Source organism: Kryptolebias marmoratus, linkage group LG7 (genome assembly GCF_001649575.2).
Source record: "Kryptolebias marmoratus isolate JLee-2015 linkage group LG7, ASM164957v2, whole genome shotgun sequence".
NCBI lineage: Eukaryota > Metazoa > Chordata > Actinopteri > Cyprinodontiformes > Rivulidae > Kryptolebias > Kryptolebias marmoratus.
Window position 1 is genome coordinate 5028321 of NC_051436.1, and position 21953 is coordinate 5050273.

The following is a 21953-nucleotide window of genomic DNA, read 5'->3' on the forward strand; positions in this document are numbered from 1 at the left end:
TTAACAAATAACTACAGTTTGTGCAAATATTTATATTTTAACTTTATTTTTCTTTTTTTTTTATTCTTCTTTTTTTTTTTTACAAATATGCTCAATCAGACTGAAAGGCACTTTTGTATAATTCATTTTAAAATTTAAAAAATCTCAATGACATTTTTTCTTTGAGGTGCTTAATAATAATATTATTATTATCAATAATAATAATAAAAAAGCAGATTTGAAGATCACTTAGACAAAAAAAACACTTGAATAAAATGCATGATGTGAAGCAAAAATCAAAAAATGTTTCTCTGTTGCAAAAAGTTGTCACTGCACTTGTAAGGAAAAAAAACTTTGGGGGGAGGTGTGGGGGGATTTTTTTCTGTGTCGTGATTAAAAATGTGTGTGTAATTTTAGACAAGTGTGTATTAGAAAATGTTGGAGGGGATTTCCACAGTGATCAGGAAGCACTGTGAAACAAGAAGGCATAATGAACTACAACTTTTGATTTAGAAGCAAATTTAACAACAATCGTGACGTTCTGTTTATTATTACTAATGACAATAACTGTTTTTTTGTTAAACTCCAGGCTGAAGCAGCTGATAATTCTGTTTGTTTTCTAAAAACAGTCTCATGGTCTCACCGTCTGCCTGCGTAGAGCTACATGTCAGTTTTGAGTTTACAATGAATTTCAGTGCGATGCAGCACGTCTATGCAGGGTAATGACAAATTAAAATAAAAAAAAAATGTAACTGAAGAATTCAGTCTGGGTTTTTATTGAAAGTACCAGTGAAAACTGTCATTTTAAAGCAATGTTTTTGAACTAACTTGTTGATTTTCATGCTTATTAAAAGAACTTTTCTTTCCCCTTTTAGCTGCCTGTTTCTTCGCCTTTGTCATTCTGTCAAAATGAGTAGCTGTTTCTTTTAAAAAAATGCACATTTTAATGGAAATATATCTTTTATTACCAAGGTTTTACTGCCTACCTGTGGACAAACTATGGAGTGGCAGCCTCTTTAAACTGTGTTTTACCTTAAAACCTACAATTAACATGAACCATTTTAACCATTTTTTATATAAAAGATAAAATTTTATGTAAAACACTGTAGATTTTTGTGTCCTCGCTCTACACATCTGTGCTCTCCCTCTCCTCCGTGTTCCCGGCCTCCCATTGGCTGCGGGAGCGCAGGTTGTGTTCAGGGGCCCTCGCTTGACCAATGGGGATGCGGTACGCTGCTAAGCTGCCGGTCAACAGCAACATAAGTGTGGCTACTAGAGTAGCTGCCCAACTGCATGCTGGGAGACCCACCTATGCAGGGAGAGAGGAGATTTAATAATGAATGAGAGTGAGCAGCTGGGTGTAGCATCAGGAATCATTCCCTATTTTTGGTTGAAAGGCTGGCAATTATGAAATTTATAATTTATTTAAACAAGACAGGCATTTTAGCAAGATAGTGGGACTGATCGTGTGATAACCTGAAGCAAATCAAATAAAAAAAATTGTGATAAATTATGATTTAATCACAAAGTAGCAAATTAAAATAAAATAGGACAGTGAGGCAAATTCAGGCAAGGAAAACAGGTAACAAAGTCACAATTTAAGCACTGATGTGTTTGTTTAATGGCCAGATAGCATGGGTTATCTAAACTATTTTGATAAATTATAGATAAAAGAGAACAAACGGTGCAGTAATGCTTTGCTTCATTTCCGGTCACAAATCTCCCAGCTTGAAAAATAACTTTTATTGAACTTGTAAACGATAAGGGGGTGGGGGTGCAAAGCTCCTAAACGTCATTTTATCTAAAAGCATGCTAACAGGGTTGATGATCCATAAAATTAAGTGGGAGAATATAAAACCCTGGCTGGATTTCATGTCACAAAAACAAAAACAACAGTTTAATAGCATCACTGTGTTGTTCTGCAGCATCCAACTGTCTTGAGTTTTGTTCTATTTGAATTTGTGCATTTTATTTTGATCATGTAAGTCATTATTACTTTACTTGCTGTTTTATTTTTGTTCGGCTCCCTGCCACCCAGTCTTTGTTAATTATCAGCATTCCTGTTAATCATTTTGTACTAATCTCCCTGTGTGTATATTTTATTAATTCCATTGCCCACTCTCAGATCCTCTGGCTGCCTCAGTTATTCCTTGTCAGTTCACATCTTGTTTCAAAGCCATTAAAGTTTATTTGAATCCAGAACTTTCTTCCTGTCTGCCTTCATTTGGGTCGTTTCACACCACAAACTGTTACACCATGACCTAACACTGCTGTTCTACAGAGCATTAAAAAGAAACAAAAGATAATTAATCTAAATGGCCTAAAGTCTTAAAAGTGTGTGCTCTTACAGTTCCCAGCAAGTTGCTCAGAGCGATGTCGGCATATGCAGAGAAGAAAGCTGCAGACAGATGAAGAAAAATGGTAATTACAGAATATCCTTCACACTTTTACTTCGGGTTTTCACTGAACAGAGGCAGCTGGCTGCTCTTTTGTTTTCCAGATAGCAGTTGAAGCCACAATTAAGGTCAATTTACATAATGTGAGCAAATTAGCTCCATGTCAAACTGGTCAGCACTAATGTCCATGATCCTCTGGCTGCAATTTGTTCTTGTCTTCATGACTAAAAGCCGAGGAGGAAGGGGACAATGGAAAAACTAGTCTAGACTGATCATTTGCATGAAGCATTGAACTGACTAAATGACAAATGTCTTATATATAATTACAACAAATGAGCACAAGGGAAAGAATGAGCAAACAGGAAAATGGGGTATCTAAAACTTTATTAGAAAAACAAGGATATAAGTCTAGAAACAATGCAAAGTGAAGGTTGAGTCAGCTGATTTGTTTTTAGCTAAATGCTTTTACGTTTTAATCAAAGCACAACTTCCATTTGTGACCATAAATGTCCTTGCACAGTTTAAAATGGTCTATTTGTCATCTTTATAGGGTTTGATTCAGCGGACTGGTTATTTCAGCAGAAGGGCAAGTTCATGATTCACTGTGGTGAGCCGGCATGAGGTGACATTTTAATGACCTGTAAGTCTCAGACAAACAGGAGGCCTTCCATATAAAGCAGGTGACAATGGGCTCATTAACTGTCTGGGTTTTACTCTCTGGAAAGAACATTTGTCTTATTTTTCCCAGAGTAATACGGAAGTTTTACAAGTCTGAATTTACAGCCTATCACTGAAGCCTGGTCCCATTACAGAGTCTGAAAATGGAATACCTACATCCTAAAAACACTTTGGGTTTTAAATCAGTAAAAGACAGACATGACCTATTGAGGGAATAAAAACAAAAACACAGGACTAAAAAAGAGTGAGTTTAAGTCTTCCTAATAAATATAAATTAATGTTCTGTTTGATACAGACTGTAGTATAGTTGAAGATTTCAGCACCACGGACAGAGACAGTAACTATAAACAAAAACTCCACAGTTTGTTTGTTACATTTTTTTGCAAACATTTTATTTTTACATACTTTGTGCTATCAGAAACATTGTTCTCTTAATCTGCTTTGGGATACCTGCTGTATTTTATTTTATTTTTGTTTTTTTATGCTCATTTTGGCTTTTAGCTACTGTTTGCTAATTGTAGCTTTAAGTTATGGTCTTGCTAGTTTTAGGTTTTACTACAATTTTTCTTAGCTTATAGCTACTGATTAGCTAAATTAGCTTTTAAATACTGTTTTGCACATTAAAGCTTTTAGCTGATATTGGGCTATTTTGAGCTTTTCTTATTTTAGCTTTTAGGTATAATTGTACTAATTTTAGTGTTTTCTTACTGATTTTCTAATTTCTGGGTTTTAGCTATGGTTTGACTGGTTTTAACTTTTAGCTACAGTTTTGCTACATTTGACATTAGCTGTTATACAACTTTAAACTTTTAGCTTCTTCTTTGCTAAATTTAGTTTTTTGTTAAGGTTTTACTATGTTTAGCTTTTAACTATGTTTTCTTTTTTTGTTTTTAGCTGAAGTTTTGCTCATTTGACCCTTTTTTTCTTTTAGCTTTTAGCTAGGATTTTGCTCATTGTTGCTTTCAGTGACAGTTTTGCTTATTTTATTTTGTTTATTATTTGCTATGGTTTTTAGTCACTTTAGGTTTTGACTACTTTTTTGCTGATGCTTTCAGCTACAGTTTTCTCATTTCATCTTCAGTTCTGCTTGTTTTACCTTTAACTATTCAATTAATTCAGTTTCAATAAATGCCAACACTCATTCAGAACTCTCACTGCAGCTTTGCAGAAAACAGAGTTTCACTAATTGTTCATTAGGCCTGCCAGGTTTTACGTCACGTTATGACAGAGTGGGGACAGGATTAATGAGAGTGTGTGTATAAGTGTTTGTGTGTTTTTGTCACCGCTTGCAACAGCAAACAGGTGTGTCCTCCAGCTGAAGGTGAAGAAGAGTCCTCCAACAGCCATGCAGCCCAGAGCTCCGTTAAACCCCGACAGACCTGAGTACAATGACTCATGACGCACTGCCATGGATAAACCTGTGACACACACAGTCACAAAAAAAGGGAAAAAATCTGAATGCATAAACCAGTGAGTCACAGCTGCTGGCATATGTAAGAATTTAATGTTCAGATATTCTTTTTTGGATCTGCAGTACTGAACTCATTCATGTGGTGGTGCTAGACACAAACCTTTGTGCAACTGATCTCAGTGCAGCACTTAATTTGCATGTAACCTAATAAGGAAATATTTGATCTTCACGTCATCACAGGAAAAATGAGGATAAATGATCTGACTGCTGGAGAATTTGGCTATTAGCTGCTCAGCACAACATTTATTAAAAATTCTGTGACATGAAAGTGTTGAAATTATATGATGAATCACTTACGGAAACTTGTGCTAATTAGCCATCTGTATTCAGACTCTGTCATGGAAAAACTGCCACGTTAAAAGCAAAATAAAACTGCTTTTTCTTTAAGCTAAAGCAACACTGTGATTTACATTATCACAGCGTATTAGTTGTGAATGCATCATCCAGTCTCTCCATGATGCTGCTGCAGGTTTCTGATGATGCAGGTGAGCATCATGTCAGCTCCTCACCTCTGACTCATGCCCAGAGCAGAAAAACACCCCACTAAAACCATAAACAGACTACGGGGGGGGGCGCAAACACAGGCAGATCTCAGCTCGGCCAGATGAGCTGACATTTTCCCTCATGGCCTCCAGGGCTGGCTGCAGCACCTCTCCCAGCCCACACATGACAAAAGAAATAATAAAATCACAATGCTGTCAGAAAGAGTACGGCAGAGTTCAGCTGCAAAGGCCAACCTATTTCACATGGAAATGAAGCATAATGCCAAAGATATCTCTGGAATATTTCAAGCTTTAAAAATGTTGTCAAGTGAGACCTAGAACAAAAAAATGTGTGGTAAAGAAACTTTGACTGTACTGTACCTCCATCTTAGGAAATATTAGACATAAAAGTTGCTTGAACAGCCATGAAGAGTTAAGGACTTGAACTGTTTTAAGATGGCAGCAATCCAATTTGGTCTTGGCTCAACTCAGACTATCTGCTAGATTGTCAACTCACTTGTCAATTTTAGCCTTGTGTCACGGTTATTCAGCTGCTGCTTACCGACTGTTTCAAAGAAGCTAGAGAAAACTGTAGAAACAATGTATTTTTTACCTCTTAAGTAACAGCAACTTCATTAAAAATTAACACTGTTTTTCTAAAAGGAGCCATCTAGTCCTCAATGAGCTTTTTATGTACATTCTACATACATGTGCACTGTATGCTAGTCTGGATTTTACAACAGTGCCATTAGTGTTTTCAGTTACTTCAAAAGCCGGTTTATGGAAACGCCTTTTTTAAAGCCTCTGACCACACACGCTGACAAAGGATGAAGGAGGAAATAACAGTCTGGACATCCTTCCTGTATGAAAGCCGCAGGATTTTTCAGAAAAGTTTGGAAGCTCTTCTGTCCATGACCCAACCCTCAGGCAGCTCTGTGATTGATTTAGTCATTATCAGGTAATAAGAGATGCAGTTTAGCAGTCAGGTCCTGGAGCAGACGGACCACACCCCTGCTGGTGACCACGCTGCCTCTCCTTCTGCTCGCTCTGTTCACCTTCCTCTCCACTCTCCTCTTGAATTCCAGCTAAATTTCCCCCCTTTTCCATCATTCTGTTTGTTCACATTTTGGTTTTCACTCAGAACCTTTTTGCCTTTATTACTCCATTCACACAAAGGGTATTATTAAAGATTAATGGCAATGTGGGAGGAAATCTCCAGAGGATGTGAAAATCTTTTTTACCGTCTCTGTGTGTGTGTGTGTGTGTGTGTGTGTGTGTGCAAGTCACACAGTGAGATGTTGTTTTTCTAATGGAATGAGTCAGAGTGCTTTTATCTTATCATAAGCATTATTTTCTCTCTCTCCTTTTTTTTTTTACCTTTTTGTTTAAAACAGCTACAAACTGAATGGAGACCAGTATAATAGGAATTAAATAAAAAAACCTGAAACAAATTATACCTCCATTTGTCCTCTTTGATCAGAGCTGGTGCAGAGAACGATGCATTTCGACCTTTGCACTTCATTCAGCTGGTGAATTCAGTGTGTCCTTTGATACCATTAAGAGAAATAACTATTTGTAGATGCAAATGAAAGGCCTGTTCTATATGTGAGTTGCATGAGCTATAGCAGGAACTGTTGATGCAGTATTATGGTATACTGCATGCTTAATTGGCCTAATTTCACCAATTGCTGTCCAACAAATGGCCTCATTTCTATTTGTGTTCCAGCATTTTTCTTATTTATTTAAAAATGTTAATTTTCTATGAGGGAATTACAGTAATGCTTTGAGTTCATTGCTTAACATCTTGGTTTAGCGTGTTCCTGAATTGTTATAAAGGCTTAGCATCTTGAAAACATTTCGTTCAACGCTACTTATGAAAATCTTGTTTCCTAAAATAGGTGTTCATGCATTTTCCACTTGTAGAGAAGATCCGAAATTTTAACCTCTTGATGCTGCTTGTCCATTCACAGTAAGCTGAAACTCTTACTCATTATCAACCTAGCATTTCTTAACAGAATGTGTATCACCCGCTGGCTTTTTTGCCAGTTTTAGACATCTTGGTCAAACCTCATAAATGATATTAAGGGGCTCTCATACAATATTGTGAGATTTTGTGAGATGTGTTTTCGTGCTCAAAGATTATCATAGAGATCACTCTCAGTAACTACAAAAAAGTTTAGCTCAGTATCTGTAAAACTGACTGAGTTATAGCCATGTTTGTGTTTGTGCATGGCGGCCATCTTGAATGAGATTGGCTTTAAAATTATATCAGTTGTAGATGTACATCCAGCGATTATTTTCTGGGAGTTTCATTAAAATATGTTCAGTGGCTAATGAGATATTCTGCTAACAGACCAGACAAACACACACGAGCAACAACATTACGGTTGCTTCAGACAATAAAAATTTTAATTGTGCGCTCACATCATGAATATCCAAAATAATGTCATCAATGAACCAAATTTTCTGCTACTGCCTCTCTCCTCTTGTTCCTCTTCCAACTATGAAGCACAGTTTTTTGTTTTTTCCTCCAAAATGAAGGTAGCAGGAGGTACAGAGGTCTTGGCCTACATTCAGCCCCTGATTTTCTCTTCTGGAAACCCCTCGTGGTAATCATACGCATCGCTGTGCTGTGAGTGACAGCTCTAAATATGGCTTCAGACCCTGCTGGGCCCCGGTGAGCTTCATATGTCTCTCTTCTCTCAGCCTGACCCATGCTGCGCTGTCGCTTTTGTTCTGCCTCTGACTGATTTAAACAAAGCTAGCAGGAGGAGAGTTTTACTTATAGACAGATACACACTTAACCTTTGGTGTACAGAACTCACACATCTCTAAACATTCACCATCTGCCTGTTTTTGGGTCCTAAACGTCAGCTTTAGCTTTAGTAAATACTAGTAACCTCTGGCTTCTAATCTGCTAATTGATTAATGGCTGACATGGTTTAAAGCGCCGATTTATTGTAACAAAAGTTTTCTTAATTACACATTTACATAAATCAAGTTAAAATAAAGAATACAAACTGCAGGGTGTAAATACTGAGAGAATAATTACATAAATAAAGGCCATTATTTTAAAATCTCAGTGTAATATTTAATATCGAAAAGGCAAGTCAGAGTAGTTATTGTTTAGATATAATACAAATACATTTCTTGCTTTTTGTGTGCGTGTTTTTTTTACGTTGAATCTCAGTTGCTGTTAAAACAAGTCTTTGTCAAAGACTGGATACAGAATGTGGATGATGTGTTAGTGGTCAGGAACCAGGTTATATTTGCTAAGCTGTGATTTTGCACATGGTTTAGTGAAGATTTATGAATATTTTTTAGCGATTTATGATGCTCACATTAATTAAATAACACAAGCAAGGACACAAAAAAGCTCTTATTCTTATTAGGTTTGGTATTTAGATTGGAACTCAGAATGCAAGCAGCTTAACCCTCTCAGGCTCAAATTAAGTTTAGTAACAGGAAAAATCAGATATGTTGTTGCAACGTCTGCCTTGAGAGGGTTAAAAGTAAAGCTGATTTATTAATGAGAAAAGGCAAAACAAAAAGCTGACATGGCAGCAAACAAAAACGTGGAGTGAGACGTGAGGAGCACATTTCTGAAACAACGATGCAGCAGGAAGGAAAATGACGAGACTGAATATAAAGGCTGATGACGAGGAAGTGGAAACAGGTGAGTGATTACAAACTAGGGACAGGTGCAGATGGGCGTGGCAGGCTGACTGGAAAACTACTGAGCTGAGGGCAGGTGAACAGTGACACAGGGAACACAAGGAACAAAACAATACAATAATCTAGAAAACATGGAAAACAAGGAACAAACTAAACACAAGGTGAAAAATCAAATAAACAAGAAAATAACACAAAATACAGAAATCCTGACAATTCTCCTTAAATAAAGCAGAACATCCAGCTCAGCCTGGAACTCACTGATTTTGTAAAACATACAAGTTTTAAAGCTGAAAACATGACAAGATTGCAAGACAAAGATTTTTAGGGGAAGAAGACTGTATGTGTAAACAAAGGTGTAAAATAGAGAATGAAAAAAAAAAATCAAGGCCTCAGAATGTCCAAATTGTTATATAAGTCAGACAAATCAGTCCAACCCTTTGTTGGTCATCAGGTATACATCTTCTGCTCTACTCTGAAATTTTAAGCACTTCAGACAGTTTTATAACTCAGTTTCTGCCTCGTCTTTCAGTTCTACCTTCACCAATCCAGCCTCCCTCCTCTCTAACCTCTGATGACAAAAGACTCTTCTTTTTCTTTCATGTTCTCTGTCAACCTGCATTAAGTCAAATCTGACCTTGCTGCACTTATTCACACTCTTAACTCTCTCTCTCTGCGCCACAGCTTTATTTCTTCCTGTATGTGAGTCAGAATCTAGATTTATTTCAGTTGAGTTGTTTCACAGAAACGGCATGATAAACATACATATACAGTAAACTAAACCGAGTTTATAAGTTTGCGTGAGTTTCGTGAGGGAGTTTCTAAAACGTCTTGACCCGTTTGCAGTGGTTCTCAATTTTCTCACGTGAGTCGTAGGGATTTTAGTAAATAAAATTCAATTAATTGTTTGTAGTTGTGCCTATTAGCAATCTTATACAAAAACTATAAAGCTGAATTTCTTAAACTTGGTCAAAATTGAAGCACAAGCAAAGGAAGAACTGATCAAATTTTTGTTGGTAATTATATATAGGAAAAGACAATTTTCTAGTACATTTGTCTTCTTTTTTTTGGAACATGTAACAGGCCTTTTTTATTCCTGCAGAACATGTGGAGCAAAGCAGAATATTATAAAGAAAAATTATAATTCTTTAGATTTTTTAATCACAGTAAAACAGTTTTCCTCTTGTCAGTTAATTAAGGAAACATTAAGAGTAAACAGTAAGTAAACTTTTCCACAGGATCAACTTAAATTCCTCAATGATGAAATTAAAACAAGCAAACAAATAATCTCAGACTAAAAAATAAATCTACTGTCACACAAAACACAGAGTTATCAAACTTTCATTCTGCTTTTGTTTTGTACTTGAAGAGAAAACAGTTTGACGCAGGATTCAGACTGAAGCATCTTTGTCTGACAACAATTAGGATCGGCTGAGATGTGGCTCGACATGACTAAGGGTAGACATAAAAGGTTTTCTAAAAACAGTAAAAATAGCTAATGCAATATTTAGAACAAAACTATAAAAATAGAATGCTATTTTTGTACAAACTGAGTTTGTGCTTATGCAGTGGGGGGAGGGATCATATTTATAAATCTTTGTGGAACGAGGAAGAAAATAAATTCTAAAGAAATGTGACATCTTCAATCTATGAACTATGATTTTCTTAGTTTGACAGGTGACATCAAATCAAGTGGACCTTCTACAGTCTGTGTATTTACAATTAAATTAATAATGTGAGTCTGACCCGTTGCTCCTATTAGCTTTGAAACTCCATGCAGAGACAGATGAGCAACATCAGACTCTGTAAACACAAACGGCCATGTTTCCTAATTGATTTGATTTATTTCATACTTTAGTTTATGTCTAAATATGCTGGTTTTAAGGGTGGAATTTGTCACCAGAAGGTAGTAACATTGAAAATACTGACAGGTAAAGTTTGTAACACTCTTACAGCACCTTTTTCTGTTTCAAAAGACTGTCTTATGTTAAGAAATGATGCAGTTTTAGGTGTTTTTGTCAGTTTTGTTAAGACCCTTCCAGCGTTTGAGATATTTTGCTAACAGACAGACAATCAAACACTCACAGACACATGCAAAACATTATTGCCCACCTTTCATCTTTCAGCATTAACAATAAGAGTTCAAAATGTGTGGTCAGACACTAAACTCCCAGAGACTGTACCTGTGATCACGTGATCCCCATGTCTCAGGTTTACTGATGGCAAAAGGAGAATCTGCCCAATATTAAGTCGTTACCTCATGGTTTACTGCAAAATATCCAAAGTAACAAAAACATCCTAGAATAAGATGTTGAAAGAATCAGAAAAAAGGGAAATGATATTTTAAATTTAGCAGGAAATACACAACTGTCTCTGATTAAAGCCTGAATCACAAGTTTTAAATGAGAAACAATAGCTCGATTGACTTTTTGCACATCAGTGGAGGTTAATAATTACCTGATTTTTTAATTTTTATGATTTAATCCTCAGCTAGAGAAATGGCCTCTAAATGAGGGAAGAACAAAGTCTGTGAAAGAAAACAGAAATGATGGAACACAGAAGAAAGCATGTACATCAACAGAGACTTTGGCATTTAGCTCTCATGCATTTAAGTTCAACGCTCCAGCGGGTTGCTTCATCTTGATGCCCACACAATCTCATTAGAGCCACATCTCTTTGATTACTTTCTTGTCACACTGCTGCTTTTTCCAGCACAGAGTGTATACGTGAGCATATTCACCTAACATTATTAGTGTCCCCAGGTTTGTGCTTGTGTGTACGAGTACGAGCTCACGACCACTCATGTGTTTTTTTTTCACAGTATGCCTCATATCTTAGCACAAATGTACAAATATCTCAGTATTTTTGGACATTGTGTTGAAGTTTTAGTAGCAGATAGCAACACAACTGGACCTAATTTGTCATTCCCTGTTTTCTTGAATATTCAAAGTGGAGCTGAAAATCAGTGACCATAACAACGGCTCCGTGTTCCCGTCTCTGATATCACCACACCTTAATTATATTTGCTGCTGTTTCATAAACCCTGGGTGGCTGTAATGTTGTTAAATCATACTGTAATTTAAGATTTGCCTTGCAGAGGACAGAGCTTGCAGTCTCTTTGAGGTTTAATAAATGGAAAGATTTATTTGTCAGATGAAATAAATTTACAATACTGCTTTATGGTGCAGCAGATTTTGAAGTTATTAAATGCTAAGTTTTTGTCTCGATCTTGTCAGTGGGGACCTGCTTTTTGTCCCCTCAAAGCGAGTTTTAAACCCTCTGAAATGTCGCTAAAGGCAAAAAAACTGAATGTTTTTAAGGAGCCAAATGTTGATCATCTTTACAAAACAGTTCTAGGATACAGCTGCAAAGGTGAGCCCCTCTTCAATCTGCCTCTGTGTTCATAAATCACCAGATGAGCTGGCCACATGCCATAAAGATGTGGGATTTCATAAAGAAACCCAGCATCACAGAACCATGAAGTGCTGTGTATGAAATGTGTCTAACATCTCCATCCCTACATCACATCTTTGAGCCCTGACACCAGCCTACCCTTTCACATTTTGACCATTGCGGCACTGTTACTATCCCCTTGGCAGCTCAGAAGCATAACAGCAGCAGGTTGGCTTCAAACCTGCTGTTTTTCATAAATCTCACAGAGACAGTAAAGAGTTTTGTGAAAGGGGCTAAAGATGTGATCAAACCAAGTCAGGAACCAGTTAGGATGCAGCTGTCTTCATCGGCTGAATAATCACCCCATTGCTATAAAATTGGAAAATATTGGTGAAATATTTAAGTAATGGTACTTAAGTATATTACATGATGGAATCTTGATAAGTTGATCCAAAAACTAGCTTCTCTGCTTCTTTGAGAACATGGTTTGATACAAAAATACAATAAAGTCTCGTTATTTCTCCTATTTCTCTCACAAAGACAGTGAACACAAAGTTTTAGACTGACCAGCTAATGTTCCGACTGCTGATCCCAGGACAGCGTGGACGGCCAACAGTGGAGAGTACAACACTACGGCCCCCAGGATGAGGAGGGAGGGTCCGAGGGCTCCACAGGCGTAGATCTGACCCACACCGAGAGGGATGCCACGAACCACCTGGGCAAAGGCGGGGATTTGGGGAAAACTTAGCAAGATGTTCACAAAATGTAGCAAATTTCAAAGCCAAGTTTGTTTATAAGGATTAAACTCCAGGAGCAGAAAGACTCTGACAAAATATGCATTCATTCCAGTCTAAATCAGCTTTTCTCCTCTTCTTCCTGCTTATACAAATGCTGCCTTCCCACCAGTCAGTCAGAAGAGGAGAGTTTCCATGGCGACGCGATAGGAACACCTGCCTGTCGCTGATATTTACAAGTCATAAATGCCCTTTAATTATATATTTGGCTCTCTACTCCTTGCACCTCAACGCGTGCACGTGTTTGCATGGTGTACGTTTGTGTGGGAATAAACACGCCGTCGGTGCAGCTGGAGCTCCAACCTGAGCAGAGTGAGTGAAGCTGAGGACATTAAATATAAATAGGACAGACGTCATCCCCATCTCGGGAGGGAACCAGAGGAGAGATTGGAAATGGGAGGAATACAAGGGAGGGGGAGAGCACTGGGAAAGGAAAATGGGGAAAATACAGAGGGTGAAATTAGACCTTGAGGACGGGATTGCATTTCTAGAGTCATAACTGACATCCTTGAGACTTTACAGCCTTGGAATGTGGTAAACTGATCTACTGTATGTTGAAACCAAGGGAAAATATGCTGGAGATTAAAAAAAATGACTGAAGGTGAGGAAAGGAAAACTGATCTGGGTAGCTCAGGGAAGAAAGAGATAAAGGCGAAGAAGAAGACAGGTGGGGAGACAAAAAAAACAAAAGATTTAGAGGCCTCCGATCTTCTAAGAAGCAGAACAAATGAGATTTGATGAACATGATTTATAATGTCAGAGACAGACTAAGAAAAATAAACATGCAGATTATTATAAATGAGGGGGGAAAGGGACCAAGAGACAGAGTGAATCTGATGCATTTAAGAAGAAAGGTGAGAAAGAAAGAAAAGTGTGGAGCTCAACTTGTAGAAAGTAATTTCATGCGAAGAACTCGCTGTGCCAAAGGGCATGATGCTTGCTAATAAGATCATTCATAAATCTTGACTTGATATTCAGGACACCTAACAGTGCCAAGAGGGGTTGTGTCAGAATACGTAATCTAATGTCACAGTCAGTTTCTAGATCATCCTGTAAGGAAAGACACATGAGTGAAAATTATATTCTAACATGTTTTGTCGATTTAAACAGGAGGCCTGCTTACGTGTAATGATTTGATTTTAAAACCTCTACTTTTGAGTACAAATAGAACTCAAAAACAAACATAAAACCGTCTGTAAAACATTGAATTTGTGATCGCTGTCTCCTCATGATGACTGACCTCTTCCTTGATGCTGACATGAACGTTTTGATTGGTGCAAATTTAAACCATCTCGTTTAAAATCGTGACGAATATAAGTTTTAAACAAGAGCTCCAACAGAAACTGTTGCTTAGTAACAAGTGAGTCAGACCAGCTGATTAATGTAGGTTTTCCAGGTAACATGGTGGCCGTACTTCTGGCTTCAGTTCAGCTTGTTTCCAATCTGTTTTGTTAAGGTCCTTATTTTTTTTATAATTTGTGGACTTTATTTTGTTTTTCTTGTCTTTGGAAGTTGTGATTCTGTGTTTGGTTTTGCTGAAATTATGAGGGTTTTCAGCTGTACGGTTTGTTGGTTTGTTTTTTCTGGTCTTACGTTCTGCTTCCCACACACCTGAACTGAATTTATTTGTCTTCTGTTCCCTGAAACGGTTTAAAGTTCTTTTTAGTTCCCCTTTTCTGCATTGCGCCGTTCTGCTTTTGTTCTTTGTTGCCTTTTCTTTCTTCTTGTTACTTTTGCTGTTCTTGTTTGACTTGTAAGACCTTTGGCAATCCTTTTCTGCACCGTTTGACAGTTTTGTCCCTCAAACATGCTGTAATTTCATATATTAATGTTGCAACTACTAATTAGCTTCCTCTGTTTAAAAATCACCTTTACAGATAAGTTTCATTGGTGGCCCAGTGCAATCTTGTTAAAGTGAAAATGCACTGAATCATTGCAGATTTTTCTCTCCTATTGTTTAAATATATACCTCATGTTTTAGTATTTGTTATAAAAATATTTAAAACTGCTTTTTTGCATACAAGTTCTGTAAGGTGAAAATGTGTTGAATATTAATAACTATTATACAATCTAGCAGCATGTTATAGATGCTGGGACGTTCATTTAAGGGCGACATAAACACTTAATTTAAATTCTTCATGAATGAGGAGATAATATCTGTTTATACGTTCGTGATTCTCAACAGTGGATTCCAGAAAATCTACACCTATTGTCTTTAAATTTAATTTAATATCCTCTGTATGTGTTATTTACAGTATGAAATTAAATAATAATTTGTGGCTGTTTGTAAAAATGGCAGAAAACACCTAAAATTACAAATCAATAAAAATTGAGGCTTTAAAAGTTGTTTTTAGAGCATTTGTTTTGGTTATGTACTCCTCTCACTTTTCCTAGATATGCTTATTTTCTCCAATAAAGTTGGTCTGGACTCAGTATCATAAAACTCTTTAAAGACTACTGCACTTTCAGAAGATGAGAGGAAATTTTGTGATAATCTGCATTTATTGGCTTTAGTGATAATGTATAATACAGCAAAACAATTCTCTGCAGGATTTGTTTACATAGAGGTTAAATTATTCTCCCTGTCCTTTAAGCACAATATAAGTGGGTTATGAAAAAGGTAATATCCCATTGCCTTTAAGTAGTATTTATGACTCAACCTGTATTAGAGGTAAGGTTATAGTTATCTATATCAGGTTTGTGTTATTTTCAGCACTTCACTATAACAGCAAAAACTAAAAAATAGAAACACTTCTTTGGCCAATGAGTCACAACTCAATGATGTCTAAAATTATAGATTGTTTCAAAGAATCATAAAAACCTAAAATAACTACAGAAAAATAAAGGATGAGAATTTTTTAGCAAAAAGATTTACTGCCATAGCATTGTTTTTAATTTAGCAACATGAGCCTGTAAACAAGTCAGGAAAGAAGTGTAAAAAACATTAAAAAATGAATGAGGCAGGTGTAAAATATAACATATAGGCAAATATACAGGTTTTATCCAAATTAGCTGAGTTAATTATAATCTAACAGTCTTTACAGAAACTGAGACACCTGGAGGAATGTTTGGAATATCTTTGAGGTTTAAATGATGATACATGAACACATTTATTCGTTTTCATTTTCTTTCATTGTCAGGCTTGTCGTTGCTGGAACTGTTTCTTTTTTTGACTTAAAGGTCAAACGTCATCTAGCTTTAACCTTTTCAGCTGACAGAAGCTTTCAGCCTTTTTACAACAGAGTGCATTAACTTCTGGTGACTTTTATTCAATACATCAGGGTTACAGCTGTGAAAAAACATTTAAGTAATTACATTTTACCACGCAGAATGACCGAAAGCTTCATTTTCACTCATCTTTTGTTCAATGCCAGAATATTTGTACATAGACTACTATGGTTGCACAGCATTTTGTGAGGTCTATGGTTCATATAGATTAGCTTTTTTTATTTATTTGTTTCGTTTTGTCAAAGTCCTCACCTGAACTGCAACAAGCTTGGTGTCATTGTGGTCCAATGCTCCTGGAGGTACAGCTGGGTGGTGTGGAAAATAGGGGTTGTCCGTTCCGGTACAAAGGAGGTAAAAGACGATAATGATGTTAAAGGGAAACACGGCAGCTGGCAAGTCCCAGTGGTCCAGAAATGTGGAGAGTCCGCTGGACAGAAACACACTGGAGGGTGGAAAGTAGAAGAATGGACGATTAGCATTTATTCATGATGGAATAAGTTAGTACAGTGTCTGTATTGTTCATGTCAACAACAGGGGTAGAGATTGTTCAGAGGATTTCAAAATATCTTGTGATCCAAGAACCACATGTCAACATTTGTTGAATAAAAATGACAGCTCCAAAAGTCTCATGATCCGAGGTTAGGAAAGTATAAAGAGAGAAGTCTATCAAACTATGAAATCTTGTCTGAGATGTCCTGAGCAACTCAAATGTTTGATAAAGCAATTATTCAATCAATACTATTAAATGACAAGCAAATGAATAACAATTTTATAAATAAAAAACATTTTTTGATGCTTGTGAAATTGATAAAAGCTGTTCTTCTATGTTTACAGACTGTAAAATGTTAAAAGTAAACTCATAGTGTAGCTCCTTAGTGTATATTTTATTATCTGCTTAATTATCACCCATCACCATGAAATCAATCAATGTCTGTCTGTTAGCAAAATATCTCTTGTACCACTGGACAGATATTAAAGAAACTCTCATAAAGTAATAAATAGCCGCACGACATCTACAACTGGTCAGCCCAATTCAAAACGGCGGCCACAGCAAACATGAAAATAGCTATTACTCAGGCATTTTTTTCAGATACTGAGATAAAATTTGGTGTTTAAAATGCGATATAAATTACTTCAAGAAATGCTGCTTTTAACTGGCGCATCAAACAATGAATGTGTAAAAATTACTGTGTTCCAGCTTTATGTGGTGGGAAAAATAACACTTGTAGAAACTCTCTGGTATGTGTGGATTTACATATTTTTAAAACTATTAAAATCTGTATTTTCAAGACAGTTTATTTTCTAAAAGAAGACAGTCTTAAAGACGATAATAAGCTTTGCAATAAAGATGATGTTTTCTTGTTGATGGGTCACAATAATATTCTCATTTTTTTTATTTTGGAAGATAATAATAAGTTGCTGTTATTTTATTCTGGAGACTTTTGTGGGCAGCCTAATTGTTGAGCTACAGAATGAGCAGCCCTTGGGTTTTTGAGATTCTTACCATGTAGCTGAGCCCAAACACACAGGAAGCAGTAACCACCAGTACCAGTCCCCAGCTGAGCTGAACACCCCCATCAGCAGAGACACCAACATGCCGTTAAACCCGTGAAGACCTCCTGCAACATCAGCGCTACAAAACAAATCGACAGCGTCACGTGATTGCCTTTCTTCTTACTTTTCCTGTTGCCTATGATACTTTGAAATCATCTTGAAAAAAAAATCAAGATCAAAACACTCATAAATGTAGCTCTTTATGGATCCTCATGAAACAAACAGGTTCACTTTAATGAGCAGTAACTCTAAAAGGGAAGGTTAATTTATTCAGTGGGCCAAACTTAAGAAAACATCAAGCAGCTCTGTTAAGCTGCTGTTATTTTTAAACCCTTACAACAATAATAACATACTGCTCAGTGGGTTGAATAAATTTAGGTATTGTATTCAGGGATGTCAGTGATGAAGTTGTTAGACTATAATCATTAAGTAAATTAACACAAAGCTGATTTTTCAGCATCAGATTAGCAATGAAATAACATAAATGTGCACTATGATCATCTTTTGCCTGTTTTGTTAATGTGGGAGTGTTTTTGTGTAAATCCCCGTCACCCTACCTCTCCTGTCCAGTGATGACAGCTGTAAGCGTGGAGGCCAGTACACCCAGAGCTCCCAGCAGGCCCTGCCAGGGGGAAGCCCAGCACAGGGCGGCCAGGATGAGAGCACCGCTCAGCGGGTTGTTGGCCAGAATCACCCTGGTCACCCCTCTCAGTCCCCACACGAGCAGCTGTAACACAAACCACTTGTCTGGGGAAACAAGAGGAAGACAGCCAAATAATCACAGATGTTATGGAAGGCAATTTACCACTCGGAACATATTTCTCAGTTGGATTCTTTGGCTGCCAGTTCAGGGTTTTTGTAAAAGAATGGAGATGAGATTTTAATGATGATTATGTTTTTGTGCTGGAGGAGGAGTGCAGCACTGTCCACTGTGGGAGTTGTGTTATGATTACATCTACATATTTTACCAGCAAGGTAAGCATCTTCGAGTTATTTATGATTATGATAATTTCACACACATCATTCATCTTAGTTGGAGAAAACTTTAGGAACCCTTGCACTTCAACAACAGTCCTCATTTTCTGGTTGCGTAATTTTCCTACCCTGCATGTACTTATCCAAGTGCTCCATGTCTCCGGTGCACAACATCAGGCCGTTCAACACTCGCCGACTGAGGCTGGCACGACTCCTGCTGGCTTTCTCCATCTCTGTTTTGGTTTCCATCCACATACCAGCAGCTGCAGGACGTCCTCAATACAAATTAGGTGAATTGGTTGCACTAATCCAGGAAGATCCTAAAGTTTCTTTTTGTTCTTTTACTCCTGCGTTTGTTGCTCTGCTGCTTCTTGCCTTCTGGTTCCTCCCTTCTCCTCCCTCTCTGTTCAAGTGTAAGAGGTGACTTATAAACTCGTTCACTCTGCCTCTTCTTCCAGGGAAGAACAAAGTTCAACATTGTCAGCTGTGGTTACAGTGAGCGAGAGCAGTCGTGGTTTTCTTCTGCCTTGTTTTCACATTTCACAATCACTCTCTCTGCTCTTTTTTTGACAATTTTTCGCCTACTGTTTGTTCATTTGAGCTACTCATCTACTTTTTATTACATGAATGTTTGTCTTTCCCCTAATTTATTATATTGCTGTTTAGCCTTTCATAGACAGAAAAGATTTACAGGTGAAATACACTGCTGACACCTGTTTTTTAAAATATAATTTAAGAAAACTGGCTTTCCGATCCTGATTTAACATTTTATTTTATTTTACATTTCATATGTAATAATAAAACTAACATTTCTTGAAGGAATGCCTATCACTGAAATTGCATTTGATGCTAAAGTTTTAAACAAAGGTCTCAAGTGATCTGTTAGCACTCAGAGTATATGTTAAGGATGACTCTCAGCTACTACCACATCAGACTTTAGCTCAGTATCTATAAAACTAACTGAGTTGTTGCCGTTTTTGTGTTTAATAAGTTTAATTACCTGTGGCAGCAATCTTGATTTAAGTTGACTCCAAATTTGGCAGTTATGTATTATCTCAGTAAAGACCAAAGGACTGAGTACACATCCCTGAGGGACACCTATGTCCTATATATATGTGTCCTTTATATATATATATATATATATATTTATATAAAGTGTTTGCATGCTACCTGTAAATCTAAATTTAATAACTTGTGCTAGTCCTAACCTTGTACTGACAGATGGTTATTTTACTGATGTTAAATACTTTGGCAGTCTAGTCCATTTAAAAGCTCAAAGTGGATTAAGTAAAAACAATAACGGCATGTCAGATTCCATCGCAAAACGTAATCATTTATCCTCATGTAAGTCATAGCAGCAGTGACTCAAAAGCTTTATTTTTATGGGTGTGCCATTTAAGATGTCCTGGCAGCTCATCTATTTCCTGTTTTACTTGTTTCCCTTTGCCTCTTCAACTTCATCCACATTTTATTTGCTTCAAAACCTACATCCTCCACCCCCTGGTTGTCCTTGCTTACTGGGTTGTTCCATAAATCAGATCTTATGGAGCAAAGAAGAAGAGCTACAGATGGATAAACACATGAGATTGAGGTAAAAGAAGAAGATGGATGCAGGTAAGCAGTAATAATTTAAATAAGTAAATGTACTGGTTTTATTAGGAAGATAAACACAGTCATGCTGCTGCACATCAATATCACATTAAGATAAGCCACCATATGTTCAATATTCATTATATGAAAGCAGCAAGTTAAAGACAAACACAAAAACAACACAATCAGAGGGAGGGGTGAACAGTAAAGCAAACACATTGTCTGCGATAATGTGTTACCAGTGTGTTTCATAGTAACTAAATTCTGACCCCAGTATGGCAAGATGGAATAAACGAAAAACAACTTTTTCTCTAAAGGAAAATCAAGTTTAGATGCTGATAGTTTTAGCCCTCTCCATTTTTCTTCCCATAAATTGACAATAACTGTGCAGATCTCTGGTGTGTGAAGTTTTACAGCATAATGTCTGGGACTCTGCCTACAAACCACAAATCAATGAGCGAGCCATTAGTTTGCATTGAAATCTGTACTGTGCTGCATGAAAAAGGAAGTGAAAATGCATTCAGCTGTATATTCCAGAAACTGGAATATGCTCAAAGAATTTAACCCTATATATGAAACGACATAAATAATGAGTAATTGTGGCTCTAACAAGTATGCTGAATAATGATGATAGACTTGGGAGGAAAACAGCTTTTTTATTCACACTATGAAGCTAAATAAAGCTAAGAGAGCTGCAGATTGAAAGCTAATTCTAGTTAAAAACATGACTTAGTTTTCATTAGAAGACATTGATTCGGCTTAAACAGGGTTGTTTATGTTTCTGCGTGTGTGTGCACTTGATACAAAACAAACCGTGTAAATAAATCCTGAACTATTTTTCATTTCTCTATACTTGGAAGGAACCCTCCATAAAAGTGGATAAATCCTGTATTAGTTTAGTTCAGTTGTTGTAGCTGAACCTCTTCAAAGAAAAGTGGCTTGTCTCAGACTGATGTGCACTATGGTCTTTGTGGATAAGAAATAATAACACTAAAATATAATTACATGCCCAAGACATGGTGATGTTCTTCAGAAATAGAAAAAAAAAAAAGTACTTGAGAGAGGATCTGATGAGAGGATTTGATGCATCATCATCCAGCTCGTCATCTACTGTATGCCTATTTTGAAGGCTTTTGTATGGTTGAATGATTCACTGAAAATATTTGAAAAAAACAGGCAAAGTCCCCAAAATAAAACTTTGCAAGGTCTTGCAAAAAAGTCTAAAATAAGTCTGGCTCTACTCAAACAAACAAAAGGATGGCTCAGGACTTTTGCACAGGACTGTGAATTCAGTGCTTCCTTTTTCTTCTTATTATTATTCCAGATTGCTGCGCATTGAAAAATGGAATGCAACATACGATATATTATAGCAGATTTTCTTTTTCAGAAGCGCTCCTGTAAACAAATGGGCAGATCTGAGAACAAATACACTTCAATCTGTCGTCACAGTCGGGGGTTTGACTCTGATGGGCTGCTCCTTTCAAAGGCAGAACGAGTAAAGCATGCAGCAGTTTCCACCTAAATGGCAAGCAAACGATAAATTAAAACTAAATCATGTCAAACAAACATATACAGAGTACAACCATTTGAAGTCAAAGAGTTTTATCGTCACAGACTGTAAGTAGGCATAGAAAATGGATGGAAATGGAAACTAAAGCATGAGATAAGTTAAAATGCTTAAACCAAATTCTTTGTGTTCCTTTATTTGACAACTCTTTTTTTCCTATCAGAAAGGTTGTAA

The 21953-nt window shown here is 36.8% G+C and overlaps 1 protein-coding gene across 1 annotated transcript; it reads right to left on the reverse strand.

Moving 5' to 3' along the window:
- Positions 1-38: 38 nt before the first annotated feature.
- si:dkey-183c6.7 (urea transporter 2) lies at positions 39-19053 on the reverse strand. Its single transcript, XM_017428053.3, has 8 exons — positions 18751-19053; positions 18205-18394; positions 17598-17726; positions 16346-16535; positions 12639-12786; positions 4337-4471; positions 2328-2377; positions 39-1288 (listed from the first exon to the last, which is right to left on the reverse strand). The coding sequence occupies exons 1-8, from the start codon at positions 18875-18877 to the stop codon at positions 1106-1108; spliced, it is 1152 nt and encodes a 383-aa protein (XP_017283542.1). The 5' UTR covers positions 18878-19053; the 3' UTR covers positions 39-1105.
- Between the last annotated feature and the right edge of the window lie 2900 nt (positions 19054-21953).

Excerpts from the sequence above, each read along its gene's own strand:
- si:dkey-183c6.7 (XM_017428053.3), bottom strand. The coding sequence starts at position 18,877 with ATGTGGATGGAAACCAAAACAGAGATGGAGAAAGCCAGCAGGAGTCGT. Across the intron at positions 16,536-17,597 it reads TGTTTGGGCTCAGCTACATG|TGTGTTTCTGTCCAGCGGAC; the intron begins GTAAGAATCTCA and ends TCCACCCTCCAG. Across the intron at positions 4,472-12,638 it reads AGCAGTCGGAACATTAGCTG|GTTTATCCATGGCAGTGCGT; the intron begins GTCAGTCTAAAA and ends TGTGTGTCACAG.